General features: G+C 39.9%; 1 protein-coding gene across 6 annotated transcripts in view; it reads left to right on the top strand.

Annotated features, from left to right (window-relative positions):
• ralgapa2 (Ral GTPase activating protein catalytic subunit alpha 2) overlaps positions 1-14,999 on the top strand; it is a 562,522-nt gene that overhangs the window by 244,955 nt on the left and 302,568 nt on the right. For all 6 annotated transcript variants that reach the window (XR_015758519.1, XM_043696530.2, XM_043696527.2 and 3 more), the window contains 2 exons: positions 6,627-6,810; positions 9,386-10,181. Coding sequence is in view for 5 of the 6 variants with exons in the window: in XM_043696530.2 (XP_043552465.2) it covers positions 6,627-6,810; positions 9,386-10,181 (980 nt within the window). In the remaining variant the exon portion in view is untranslated. The remainder of the gene's footprint in view (positions 1-6,626; positions 6,811-9,385; positions 10,182-14,999) is intronic.

Raw genomic sequence — 14,999 nt, 5'->3', positions numbered from 1 at the left:
GCTGTCAAGTAGCCATCCTTCTGTTTGTGTTGATGGCTTGGTGAAAGTTGACACAGCAAACTACTACTATCAGGATGTCTGTGATCATGCATTAGCTGGGCAGTGAGTGAGCCAAATCTTTTCCATTTCTGGTGGAAGGCAGAGTTAGCACATATTGTCTGTAAAGTAATTTGCATATAATCAGTGGCACGGTGTACCATGGGGAAGCATGAAATTCCTGCTGAGTCGAATGCTTCGTTTCCTCCTTGTCTCTATCTGGCAAGAGAATTAAATGGTGATGGTTCTTTGTTCTTTCTGCAACAGTGGAGGCAAGAATGTGCAAATATATCCAGCCCCAAGTTGAATGGAGCCAAGCGTCTATAAGTTCATGCACGCTGTCACTTTTATGACACTGGCAAAATGGCCTCTGTCTTGTTGCGACTTTACAATTGTGACTGCAGCACGTGGAAATCTTGGTGAAATCACTATTGCCAAAGTACTGACAGCTCACATATTTGTTCCTACCCGAGCTTGAGAATTACACCATGAATGCCTTGAGTGATTATGTCCGCCCGTTTGAGAATCTTTGTCCTTTTATCTCCTTTTCCATGCCCAGCCATTCAGTATTGACTTCTGCATGACCTCTTCATTCAAGTTATGCACTCGTATAAGGAGAGTTTCTGCTAGTGCGTCCATGTCTGGGCAGAATTGATTTGTGCAGAACCTTTGAATTCAGCAAAATCTCCTTCAGCACCTGTCCTACCACACACTCGAGGCTTTTGCAACTGAAAACAACAATAGGAATCACCAGACCCTTGTAAACTCAAAGCAAGAATAAAGCAACTAATCTAAAGCTATTGAATGTGCGTTGAGCTGTCCAAGATGAAGAGAGTGTTAGCTGGAAAATTGAGCTTCAGAATGGCACAGCCAGTGCCAAATTAGCATTCCATACTGCTGTTGTGATGTCTGGTTTTTCGAGATAAATGTGAATTCTGTGCACTCATTAGATTCAGTATGCCATCTTGTTCACTGGTGTTGCTGGATCAGTATTTAAGTGGCTTGCCCATTTCCATTGAAGTGCGTCTAGAGTTGATGTAGGCAGGTTTCTTCCTTATTCATGAATCAGATATCCATTTGCAGCAATTGAAAGGTGATTACATGGTCAGCTTTAGATTAGCTTTTAGCTCCAGATTTTAATTGACTTCAGATTTCTTAATCTGCTATGTTCAGATCCAGACCCATCTTCCCAGAACAATGTGGCACTGTGGATCACTCGTCCAGTGACATTACCATTGCAACTCTGCCTCCCCTCTGCGTTGGGTTTCCTTTCCTTTGCTTCAGTTTGTAACTTCTTTCTTCCCACTCACCTTTGAAAAGGCTGACAGATAATTGAACAACAGCTTGAACGCTAGTGAAGTTTTGCATCTTGTTATTGCAACTTACCATTGAGATTATCTCAAAGGTCTTAAGAGCTAATATGTGCAGGGAGCACAATCAATTCATTTAAATTAGTGAATCTTGGATAATGGATCAGCTCACTGATTTTATGTACACAGTTTGTGATGTCTTCTCACTAATACAGCAATAATGAACAGCCTCGCACTACAGATTTTCAACAGTTCTTGTGTAAAGGCCCTTAATGCCAACCAATAGTTGGTTTGAATTGAGCATAGACAGCAAGGATAATCATAATTAATATGGAATACTGTCAAACAAGTAGATTACAAGAATAGGAAAACCCAAGGGGCTCAGATTTTCTGATGGGAAGATGGTTGTTGCTTCCACCTACGCACAGGTCCCAATGCATTGGACTCCCAGGAACGACCTGTCTGTTGGAGCTTCAACTGGGCAATTATCAGGTTTCTGGATGACACTGAAACAATTCCCAATTCTGGGTTAGAATCAGAGGCTTTGAAGGGTTCTGGCTGACGTAGCTTAAAATCTACACATTAACAGTTAGTAGAATTAAAATCTACAGTGTTTCCTGGGAGAATGTTAAACTGACAATCCCCCACCCCCACCAAACCCAATGCCCTTCCCTGGTACTTGGAATGTACAGCCAACTAATTTTGCTCCAACCAGGTTCCCTTAAACCCAACACTGTCACCGCTATGATTTAAACCCCTTCAATCCCAAACCCCAATACCAACATCCCACCTTGTGTCCATTCTGTTTAAGATGATGTGGGCCATTGTATTTAAAGGGACATTTTTAATTGTTGGTAGGAGTTGACACCAAAACTAAAGACTATTTTATAACTAAAAAGGTATTTTTAACAATCTAAGCGGCATAATATCTTTATTAGCAATGCTGCTATAAGCATCTTACTATTACTCTTGTACACTGTGTTTCATGCAATCCAACAGTGATTATGTTTCAAATGGACTTCATTAGATGTAAAAAGTTTGAGATATCCGTTGCTCAGTGAAAAAGTGCTGTGTAAAAATACAAAATGTTATTTTTTAGCTCCTGTTTATAAATTGGTGTCAATGAATTGCAGGTATATCTCATGATTATGGCAGTGTGTCTCTGTTGCATATTACATCAAAGTGAGCATTTGTTGTAAATTAAACAGGTGTCCATCTCTTTTAGTCAAGTTTTTAAGAAACTATCCCTTGTATTTTCTTCTGTGCAATACGTATTATAGCTATTATATAGACCTGGCAACACTCTTTAGCAAAGGAGACAAACAGCAGTCCAAAAATATTTTAAAATCCATTTGAATAAGCGTGTTATAATCCACCTCCATGATAGGTGGTATTTGACCTGGATCTTCTGGCCCAGAGATAGTGACATTACCAATGTGCCACAAGAGTCCCTTAACCAGGCGTTCATGCTTGTTTTTGAAATGTGAACCTCAAGTGTGTAATCACTGAACTAATTATTAGGGGCAAGTTGGTGGAAATTAAGTTTGAAGAATAACTTACTGAAAAGATTAGTGGTTATTGTATTTCTTTACTAAAGAGATGGCATGAAGCAAAAGTGATGTTATAACTAATAAAAAATTCCATGGTAAAGGCAAATGTTCAGTAAAATAATTTTTAAATCCTATTCCTGTGACTAACCTCTTGGACACGCACATGAATACTTTTTCTGCATCTTCTTTCTCCTTGACTCCAGCTATTTTGCTCCTCATTTTTCTTACATTTTGTTTGGTTCTCCTACTTCTCTGATTCTCCTTCTCACTTATAAATCTACATTGTAGCAGGGAGCCTCACATTATGGTGGTACAAATCAGAAATTCAAGATTTGCAGCATCTGTAGTTTCCTTTGTATTTTGATTCGAAAGTGATGAGTAGCCACAACTGAATTGTTGATTTGTAATATGTTGTAAGCAAGGCTCCCTACTGGCTTTTACAACTATCCCATGTCAGCTTCTCTATTCCCCCCAGATTGATCAATGAATATCACATTCCCAAATGCATGTCAATTTTGTAAATTTATTATTTTATTCTTCTTTGAACACACCCAGACCTGGAACTAAACTTGAATTTTCAACCTTCGCAGACTTGAATAAATTACATTCGATCTCCCTTGCAACATAGTATGGCCCCTTTTCATGTCATGACCTCTCATTCTGCCCTCCAGTTCATATCTATACTGTTTCACCTGCTCTTTTAGAACTGGGTATACAGGAGAAATCAGGCTAAAGTGAGGAGGAGTAAGCAATTAGGAATCTGAGGCTGGATAAAGAGACTACGAACACCAGGGATTTATAAACTGAGGGTTGGCTCAACAAGTAGGGCATTAGAGATGATTACAAAGTATAGATCAATGTTTCTGCACCCAATAAATTCAAGCCTAACTATAGAATAGAATCAGAATGGTTATGACACCAAAGAAGCAGATTAGGTCCATGCTAGCTCTTCAGAATGGCAACTCATCGAAGTCTGACACCCTTGCCATCCTGTCTGTGCACTTTTTTTTCCCTCTCTTCAGTACTCTTCTGTGAGGCAAGATTGAATGTGACTCCAGAAAACCTTCCCAAAATGCTATTGCAATCCTAACAGCATATTGCATAAAAGTAGTTTTGTCTTTCAACTTAAATTTATTCTTGTGCTTGTATTATTGCAAAAGTCACAGTGGTAATTTTTGAAAAAATTAACTTTTATTTTATGAAATGTTTTTTATTACAAAAAGCATATACTTAAAAATCAAGTAATGGGGATTTACACACTTTGTAAACCATCATGAAACTATAAATCTTGAAATGGAAGCAATTCATAAGAGGCTGACAGTGGAGAATAGCAGTGTCTGTAATTACAGGAGACCCTTAAATTTAGCAGATGCTGGAACATGACTCAGTAGAAGTTTATTCAGTAGTGTGCAAACAAAATCTGATAGTGGGAGGGTTGCCATATCGCTGATCGTAAGACCATAAGACATAGGAGCAGAAATTAGACCATTCAGCACTTTGAGTCTGCTCCACTACTCGATCATGGCTGATAAGCTTCTCGATCCCATTCTCCTGCTTTCTCCCAGTAACCCTTGATCCCCTTGACAATCAAGAATATTTCTATCTCAGTCTTAAATATACTCAATGACCTGGCCTCCACAGCCTTCTGTGGCATTGAATTCAACAGATTCACCACTCTTGCTGAAGAAGTTTCTCCTTATCTCTGTTCTAAAAGGTCTTCCCTTTACTCTAACACTGTATCCTCGGGTCCTAGTCTGTCCTACCAATGGAAACATCTTCCTAACGTTGTCTCTGTCTAGGCGATTCAGTATTCTGTATGTTTCAATTGGATCCTCCTTCATTTTCTGAACTCTATCGAGTATAGACCCAGAGTCCTCAAGTGTTGTTCGTATGTTAAGCTTTACATTCCTGGGACCATTCTTGTGTACCTTCTCTGAATACTCTCCAGGGCCAGTACATCCTTCCTGAGATATGGGGCCCAAAACTCTGCACAGTACTCCAAATATGGTTTAGATTAGATTAGATTAGATTACTTACAGTGTGGAAACAGGCCCTTCGGCCCAACACGTCCACACCACTCCACCGAAGCGCAACCCACCCATACCCCTGCATTTATCCCTTACCTAACACTATGGGCAATTTAGCGTGACCAATTTACCTGACCACATCTTTGGACTGTGGGAGGAAACCGGAGCACCCAGAGGGAACCCACGCCGACACGGGGAGAACGTGCAAACTCCACACAGTCAGTTGCCTGAGGCGGGAATTGAACTTGGGTCTCTGGCGCTGTGAGGCAGCAGTGCTAACCACTGTGCCACCCATGGTCTGACCAGAGACTTTGAGTCTCAGAAGTACATCACTGCTTTTATATTCAAGTCTTCTCAAATTACAGACTCAACCTGCAAGTTTTCCTCGTGTGAATCCTAGACGACAACTCCCAAGTCTCTTTGCATTTCAGACTTCTGAATTTTCTCCCCATTTAGAAAATAGTCCATGCCTCTATTCTTCCTACCAAACTGCATACTTTCACACTTTCCCACGTTGTACTCCATCTGCCACTGCTTTGCCTGCTCTCCTAACCTGTCCAAATCCTTCTGCAGCCTCCCCACCTCCTAAAATGCTACCTGTCTCTCTACCTATCTTTGTATGACTGCACACTTAGCCAGAATGCCCTCCGTTCCTTCATCTCGATTATTAATGTATAAAGTGAAAGGTTGTGGCCCCAACACTGAGCCTTGTAGAACACCACTTGTCAACTGCTGCCATCATGAGAAGGATTCTTTTATCCCACACTCTGCTTTTTGCCAGACAGCCAAGCTTCTATCCATGCTAGCACCTTGCCTATGACACCATGGACCCTTGTCTTACTGATCGTCACCAAGTGTATCATTTATTTTATTTTCTACTGTATTTATCTTTTGGTTGTGCCTTTCTAAATTTAGTGCTAACCTGAAGAGGAAGAGTTTTGCATTCTCCCGGCATTTTGTTCCCTGCACCTTCAAGAGACGTCTTATGTTCCATTTGCTTCCTTGAATTTACACCCAAGACTCAGCAATGAAAGGATTGTAGCATGAGAATCCCAATAAATATAAATGTCTCTTTAAAAAAAACTAGTTGCTGGAATGTAATTATTTTTAATAACACTTTATTCATGATACATTTTGTTTCAAAATCTTTCAATTTTTTTCTAACTTCGTTAAGATGGTTCTAATATTTAAATTCCAGAGGAAAATCCAACACAATATTAAAATATTTTGTAATCTAATTTAATCCAGAGCCTTAAAAGACTTGTATGCCTTGACTTTTCAAAATAATGAGTAGTAAATTGACACTATTCATGAATGCAAAAGGCAGCTTGTATTTTTTTTGTAGTATTCCACCAGCTGCCACAGTAAGAACCCAACTCGTTTTTATTTAATTAAAGATGAACTTTGCATTGTTCACATGCTTGTAAAAGCTATGGCAGAACCTCATAATTACTAGATGCAGACTTAACTATGATTAGTCACTATACATTAGCTTTGGTTTTAATTAGCTCCTGAAGGAGCAGAACAACATTAGATTGACAGAAAAGAGAAACGGTGATTTTTTTTTTTCAGTGTGCTATTTGCAAAATGAATTAATGTTGAGCCACAGTGTCATGGAGCTTGTGAAGTTTCTTGATGAAGCAAATCATGTGGTAACTATTTGTAGGATTTGTTCAATCCATTTGTTGTCTTATGTTTTTCAGGTATTGCATTCCTGTGTTTATGGTTCTCACCTCTTCACCCAACAAAGCCAATACTTGCTGACTCTTGCTGATGTCTCGTCTACAGAATATGATCCATTTTTGACATTGGGAAATGTCAAGAATTCTGAACCTGTTCATTCATATGTCCCTAAGGATTTTGGCAGCCTTCTTACTGTCACTGAAAGTAAGTATTTCACATTTGCAATGTTTTTTTCCCCCTGAATTGCACTTGTTAGTGCAATTTCTGACGAGAAGCTCTTGAGCGTTAAAAGAGCCCTTTTACAAACCCTCTTCCTGTAGATACTAATATATGAAAGCATTCAATGGTTTGGCACCAATACAGTCACAGACCTTGTTTATTTTTAACTCAGTAAGTGCTCATGACTATATTGCCTCGATTTTTCATTTAGCCTTCTTTCAATGCCAGCGTTAACCTTGTTAAATAAATGGGTTAATACCAGTCATGCAGCAGTCATCAGAAAATTTCAGTTTGTATTTTTTATGATTGCCAAGCTCATAAGGCAGCTACATTATAAAGCCAGTCTTGGTAATAAACTATTCATTGTTTTGTTAAATATATTTACAAATGAGTAAACTTAAACACGTCTTATAATCTTCAAATTTATATATGGAGTCTGAGAGTATGTTTTACATAGTATAAACGCATTATGTTGCACAGTCAATTTATACAATCAAAATAAGTATTTTATTATTACCATCATAGTGTTGTTGAAAAAGCAGTAGGGAAGATGTGAATACATACTAGTGCTGGGCATTTTTGATTGGAATTTGGACCACACAAGTTTACACCAAAAACCCAACTCTGTATTGAGCTGAAGAGTGAGTTTTAAATGAGTACTTTCCATTTGTATTTACTATGGAGAAGGAGGATGTAGGTATAGAACTCAGGGAAGAGTACTGTAATAAACCTGAACAAGTTACAATTGAGAGTGAGGAAGTATAAGTGACTTTTGCAGGTTTAGAATTGGATTCAACCCCAGTCCCAAATAAGATATATCCCAGGATGTTGTGGGAGACCAGGGAGGAGACCACAAGGTCCCTGATCCTAATTTTCAAATCCTTTTTGGCCACAGGAGAGATACTAGAGAACAGCTAATGTGGTACCCTTCAGGACTGGTGGTAGGGATAAATCAATAAGTTTGTAGGCTTATGAGTTGAACATTTGTGGTGGGGAAACTATTGCAACAAGTTCTCCGTTTTGAGAAACAGGGATTATTCCATGATAGTCAACCTGGTTTTGCCAGACAAAGACATTTGATTGAGTTAGTTTGAAGTGACTAAGTAAATGTGTAGATAAAGGTTGATGTAGTTGATGGGACTTTAGTTAGACTTTTTTGATAAAGCGTAGCATGGGAAATTTATTAAGAAGCTAAGAGCCTATGGGATCCAAGGCATTTTGGCAAGTCCAATCCAAAATTGATTTTGTGGCAGGAGGCAGAGGGTGATTGTTGAACCTTTTTCGTGTTCAGTGTTGTCTTGTATGTCACTGACCGAGATACAAATGTAGGAGGTTTTAATAAGTTTGCAGAGGACACTAAAATTGGTGGTGTGGATAGTAATAAAGAGGAAAGCCTTAGCTAATAAGACAGTGTACAAGGCTGGTCAAATGGGCAGAACAGTGGCAAATTGAATTTAATGTGGAAAAGTGTAAGGTGATGCATTTTGGGCGCACTAAGAAAACAATTGAATACATGTTGCATGATAGGACCCAAGGAAATACAGATGATTAGAGGGCCATCTTTATTAGTTGAGGCATTGAATACAAGAGCAGTAAGTCATAGAGTCATATAGCACAGAAACAGACCCTTTGGTCCAACCAGTCCATGCTGACCATTATTCCAAATTAGTCCCACTTGTCTGCTCCTGGCCCATATCCCTCCAAACATTTCTTAATCATGTACTTTTTCGAAATGTTTTTTAACCATTGTACCTGGTCCTGCATCCTCCACTTTCTCTAGAAGTTCACTCCACACTTCCTCTAGAAGCCACTCTGTAGTTGGCTTTTCACCACTGAAAGGGCATTCCCTACAGCTGGTTTCATGGTCCTGCAATACTAAGTTTAAAATGTTGACGTATCTTCTTCATGAACCCCTGTCAGATCAGAATTTTAGTTGTGGGGGTAGATTTGAGATCAAGAAAATGGTGGGGACTCACAGTAAGTCAAAGGAGATCTGCAAATATGTGCACTTTCTTTCACTTTCAGAATCCTCTAGTCTTTTGAGTTTGGTCGTCATCTAATTGTTGCTTTATGATAATAGACAGATGGACTTATTTAGAGCTGCTGGTCTCTGAGGTGTGGACAATATCTGTATTCTCACCCAGAAGTCAGATCTACACACCGTGTACTTGGACTGATCAATGAAGTGCAGAAGTCATGCCAGGGGAGAAACTATGCATTTCATAATGTGTACCTGCAGTGATGAAGGAAGGGAGAGGGAAAGAATATAAGCTTAGCATCTTTTCTGAGACAAAAACAGAAGTTGCTGGAAAAGCTCAGCAGGCCTGGCAGCATCTGTGGGAGAAATCAGAGTAAACGTTTTGGGTTAGGTGACCCTACCTCTGAACAGTCTGATTTCTCTCCACAGATGTTGCCAGACCTGCTGAACTTTTCCAGCAACTCCTGTTTTTGATTCTGATTTTTAGTATCCACAATTCTTCCAGTTTTTATTTCATGTCTTTTCAAATGGCATTGAATGATAGATGCAGTTTACGTATTTCTTTATTAACATTTGTCACAGGTAAGAAGAAAAGAAATTTGGATTGGATCCCTCTTACAGCACGCATGGTAATGGCTCACCTAATAAATCATTTAGGTCATTATCCGCTCAGTGGAGGTCCTGCTGTACTTCATAGCCTCGTCACTGAGAACCATGACAACCCCTATGTTGAATCATCAGACCTATCTGCTGAGGTTTTCAAAAGCCCAAATTTGCAACTTTTTGTACTCAATGACAGCACCATAATTTCCTACCTTCAGATTCCTACAGAAACAGTTTTCTGTGAAAAAATCTCTAACAGTGAACCAAAGATTCCTGCCTCAGGTGTGAGGATAATTGTGCGTGACATCTCTGGAAAATATTCTTGGGATGCTCAGATTCTATATGGCCCCCTCAGCAATCAGATGACTGCTGTGAAAAACTGTAATACATTTTATTCAAATACTACTTTTGTTGCTGATGGTCAGTCTGACCCAGTAATCGCAAACTGCATTTCTCATGAAATGGAGCACGATGATCTCGATCAGTTGCTTGAAAACTTAAGTAACAGTAGTCCAGAATGCCTACCACATCCACAGCTGGGACTGAGTGAGCCAGCACCATTACCAATTGGAATGAATCTTGATCAAGAAAGAAATATCATAGATGCCATAACCAGACAGAACAGTCGTGAAGAGGAATACATCCGTAAGTGGAGCAGAGATCATTGCATGAGTGTGACCAATCAAAAAGAATCTGTTCATCGTGAACCTCAGGCACAATTTTACTACTGCAGACTATTTCTTAATGACATGGGGATGAATTCTTGGGAAAGAAGGTAAGCCATAAATCTATTTAAAAGTAAAAAAGAATTAGTAAATTGAGGACAATGAAAATCTTTGGAGGCACTCAGTGAAATATACTAGACAACTTTCCAATATCGGAGTCTATTTCTATCCGAGGAAGCATCCTGGTGAATTTCCCCTGCACCTTCTCCAATGCAATCGTGTCCCCCTCGAGTGTGGTTCCCAGAACTGCACACAGTACTCCAGCTGTGGCTTAACCAAAGTCCTGTACAGCTTCTGTATAACAAGTCCCATATTCTTTCTTAACCTGCCCTGCTGCCTTCATATATTTGTGGACCAGCATCTCCAGATCCCTCCATTACCCTGAACTTCCGAGTATCCTGCCATTCATTGAGTACTCCCTTTTATTGTTACTTCTTCCAAGGTACATCACCTCTCAGTTATCCAGGTTAAATTCTATCTGCCATTGATCCTCCCATCTGACCATTCTGTGTCTATCCTTCTGTAATCTAAGACCTTCTTTCTTGCGGTCATCCACCTGGTCAATGTTCATGTCATCTTTTTATTAACACACCCACATTTTTTTCTGTATCATTTGGATATATCATAAACAGTAAAGGATCCAGCATTGACCCCTGTGGTACACCACTGGACATCAGCCTCCAGTCGCACAAACGTCTTTCTAGCACCATCCTTTGTCACCTACTAATAAGCTAATTCTGGGTCCAACTTACCCTCAATCTATGTGCATTTTCCTTCTTTATCAATCTCTCCAGTGGGATTTTGTCAAAGACATTATTGAAATCTATATAAACTACATCAACTACCCTTATCCACATATCTGATCACCTCTTCGAAAAATTTAACCACATTTGCTTGGCGTTATCTCCCTTGACCAAAGCCATACTAAATGATCAACCATTGCCTCTCCAAGTCAAGATTAATTCTCTCCTTGAGATTTTTTTCCACAGTTTCCATGCCACTGTTGAGGGAGTTAAAAATCACACAACATCAGGTTATAGTCCAACTGGTTTATTTGGAAGTACTAGCTTTCAGAGCACTGCTCCTTCATCAGATAACAATTGGGGCAGGATCATAAGGTACAATGTATAGCAAACGATCACAGTGTCATGCAATTAAAATGATATATTGAACAAACCTAGATTGCTGTTAAGTCTTTCATCTTTTCGAATGGGTTGCAGGTTTTGGTTCATTAATATGTAAATCCCAGAACTTCTATGAAGTCACTTTCTCGAGATAACTTAAGGTTTTATAAAAAAAAAAGTGACCTGCATTCATCTGCCTGACTTTTCTCCTCACTAGCACGTTCCATTCGGAGTAATCGTGTGGAGTTTGCACATTCTCCCCGTGTCTGTGTGGGTTTCCTCCGGGTGCTCCGGTTTCCTCCCACAGTCCAAAGATGTGCAGGTCAGGTGAATTGGCCATGCTAAATTGCCCATAGTGTTAGGTAAAAAGGGGTAAAGGTAGGAGTATGGGTGGGTTGCGCTTCGGCGGGTCGGTGTGGACTTGTTGGGCCGAAGGGCCTGTTTCCATACTGTAAGTAATCTAATCTAATCTAATTACAGCATTTGAGGTCCTGCAACAACTATTCCTGTCCCTGCTCTACCCATGTCACTGAAATGGTCACAACATCTAAATCCCAGGTACCGACCTATGCTGCAAGTTCACCCACCTTATTCCAGATGCTCCTGGCGTTGAAATAGACACACTTCAAACCAACTTCTTGCTTGCCGGTGCCCTCTTGCGACCCTGAAACCTTATTTCGGACCTCCCTAGTCTCAACCTCCTCTGTACATGAACTACAATTTCACTTCGCATCCCCCTGCTAAATAAGTTTTATTGTTTAGTCTACCGCCTAGCTCCCTAAATTCTTGATGCCAGACCTCATTCCTCATTCTATCTATGTAATTGATACCAATGTGTACCACGACTTCTGTCTTTTCACCCTCCCCTTCAGGATGTCCTGCAGCTGCTCAATGACATCATTAAGCTGGGTCCAGGGAGGCAGTACAACATCCTGGAATCATGTCTGTGGCCACAGAAACACCTCTTTGTTCCTCTAACTAATGAATCCCCTATCATTCCTGCATTCTTCTTCCTCTTCTCCTGTACAGTCAGGCCACTGGTATCAGTAAGAATGAATACAGAGAAGCTATTTCATCTAAAACCAGAGGCTGTAATCTTAAAACAAGTGAGGAGGGCACTCAGGGTATGTACCTCCAAACTGCTGAGTCAACTCACTGTTAAAGTTGATTGCAACATTTACATGCTTATTGCTGAAATTTGGTGTACGTTTTGCTGAAATATGTTAATTGGTATTCAAAATATATTGTTTTCGGTCAAACATATAAACATAATCGCCAACACTAACAGGAAAACAATTGAATGGACTTAATGCTGTTTCATTATTATAAATACTCATCTGTTCGTTGAAACACTACCATGCCTGGATGGTGCTCTGTAACTATGAAATTGGAAAAATAAATCACCAAGGGAGCATCAGGCTAATATACGTACAAAAGCCTCATCTAAAAGCTCGACTTTTTGACAGATATGCAAAATTGCACCAGAGCAACAGAGGCAATCCATGACTTTCTTTTACAAAGTACTCCATTATCTCCCAACATTAACAATTCCTTTCAAAAACATTCCAAGATCCAGATCCTTGTCTTTGCCAAAAACTGATCAGTTCTTCCTTGGGTTGTACTCCATCTGTGTACTAGATTTGGTTGAAATTCTTCCATTAACATTTGAGATATACTTGCACGATCACAAACAGGGCCAATTAGAAGTCGGCCGTTGAGGGTGGAATCAGGAAGGAAAGAAAAGTTAGTGAGAATCTTAAATTGTCTCCCCCAAAAGTATGAAGGGGCTTGGGCCGATTGGTATTTTCACGATTAAAATTGATGTATGTTTAGCAGGCGATGAGGTTGAGATGTATAGATCAAAGGCCTGAATGTAGAGTTGAGGCACAGATCAACTTGGGTCTAACTGAATAACACAAAAAAAAATGAAGGGCTGTTGCAGTGTGCCTGTACTTTTACACTGAAGAGTGTTCACATTACAGATTCCTAAATCTGCATTCATAACAAGCAAAATTGTCAGGAAGTATATGCAAATGAATGATTTTAAATATGTTGCTCTTAGTTTTATGACAAGACACAATTCATTTTGGGATTATTGCTCCTCTGTTACTTATTTCCATATGTGACTTTCCCAGTGTCTTTCTTCTTCTATTTTTTTGTCTATCTCTTAATTCCTTAGTTCTTACTGTTTCTGATTAATTTGATTTCTTTCTTTGTGATTGTTGGTGGTTTGGCATGTTAGTTTGGAGCATTATAATAGATTAATGGAAATTGTGAGCCTTCCAAGACTTGCTGTTCCAGACCGTCTGTCTCATTATATAATCTGACTTCCATTTTGTCTCCTTTCCCTCCATTTTTTTCAAAGACGCTTTTCTCCTCCTCATTTCAATGATCACTCCTTTTTGAGCCTTCTGTGTAACCATCACTATCTCCTCCTTTTTATTGTAGCCATTCCCACATAAACTTATTCAGCAGGGGGATGCGAACTGAAGTTGTAGTTCATGTACAGAGGAGGTTGAGACTAGGGAGGTCCGAAATAAGGTTTCAGGGTCGCAAGAGGGCACCGGCAAGCAAGAAGTTGGTTTGAAGTGTGTCTATTTCAACGCCAGGAGCATCTGGAATAAGGTGGGTGAACTTGCAGCATAGGTCGGTACCTGGGATTTAGATGTTGTGACCATTTCAGTGACATGGGTAGAGCAGGGACAGGAATAGTTGTTGCAGGTTCCGGGATTTAGATGTTTCAGAGACGATGATAAAAGAGGTGGAGGTGTGATATTGTTAGCTAAGGACAGTATTACAGCTGCAGAAAGGATGTTTGAGGACTCGTCAACTGAGGTAGCATGGGCTGAGATTAGAAACATGAGAGGAGAGGTCACCCTGTTGGGAGTTTTCTATAGGCCTCCAAATAGTTTTAGAGGAAAGCATAGCAAAGATGATTCTCAGTAGAAGCGAGAGTAACAGGGCAGTTGTTATGGGAGACTGCAACGTCCCCAATATTGATTGGGAATATTATAGTTCAAGTACTTTAGATGTGTCAGTTTTTGTCCATTGTGTGCAGGAGGGTTTTCTGACAGTATGCAGACAGACCAACAAGGGGTGAGGCCACATTGGATTTAGTACTGGGTAATGAACCTGGCCAGGTGTTAGATTTGGAAGTAAGTGAGCATTTTGGTGATAGTGACCACAATTCAGTTATGTTTACTTTAGCGATGGAAAGGGATAGGTATACAACAGAGGGCAAGAGCTACAGCCAGGGAAAAGGCAATTACAATGCAATTAGACAAGATTTAGGATGCATAGGATGGGGAAGGAAACTCAGGGGATGGGCACAATAGAATTGTGGAGCTTATTCAAAGAACAGCTACTGTGTGTCCTTGATGAGTATGTACCAGTTAGACAGGGAGGAGGTTGTTGAGAGCAGGAGCTGTGGTTTACTAAGGAGGTTGAATCTCTTGTCAAGAGGAAGAAGAAGGTCTATGTTAGGATGAGATGTGAAGGTTCAGGGCGATTGAGAGTTACAAGGTAGCCAGGATAGACCTAAAGAGAGACCTAAGGCGAGCAGGAGGTGACATGAGAAGTTGTTGGCAGATCGGATTTGAGAAAACCCTAAAGCTTTCAATAGGTATATAAGAGATAAAAGAATGACTAGAATAAGATTAGGGCCAATCAAGAACAGTTGTGGGAAGTTGTGCGTGGAGTCAGAGGAGATAGGGAAGCGATAAATGAATATTTTTCGTCAGTACT

This window comes from Chiloscyllium plagiosum, unplaced genomic scaffold (assembly GCF_037043375.1).
Source record: "Chiloscyllium plagiosum isolate Xiang-an unplaced genomic scaffold, Cpla_swu_hap1 HiC_scaffold_10, whole genome shotgun sequence".
NCBI lineage: Eukaryota > Metazoa > Chordata > Chondrichthyes > Orectolobiformes > Hemiscylliidae > Chiloscyllium > Chiloscyllium plagiosum.
The sequence above is the reverse complement of the archived record's forward strand: the minus strand, read 5'-3'. Positions and strand labels throughout refer to the sequence as shown.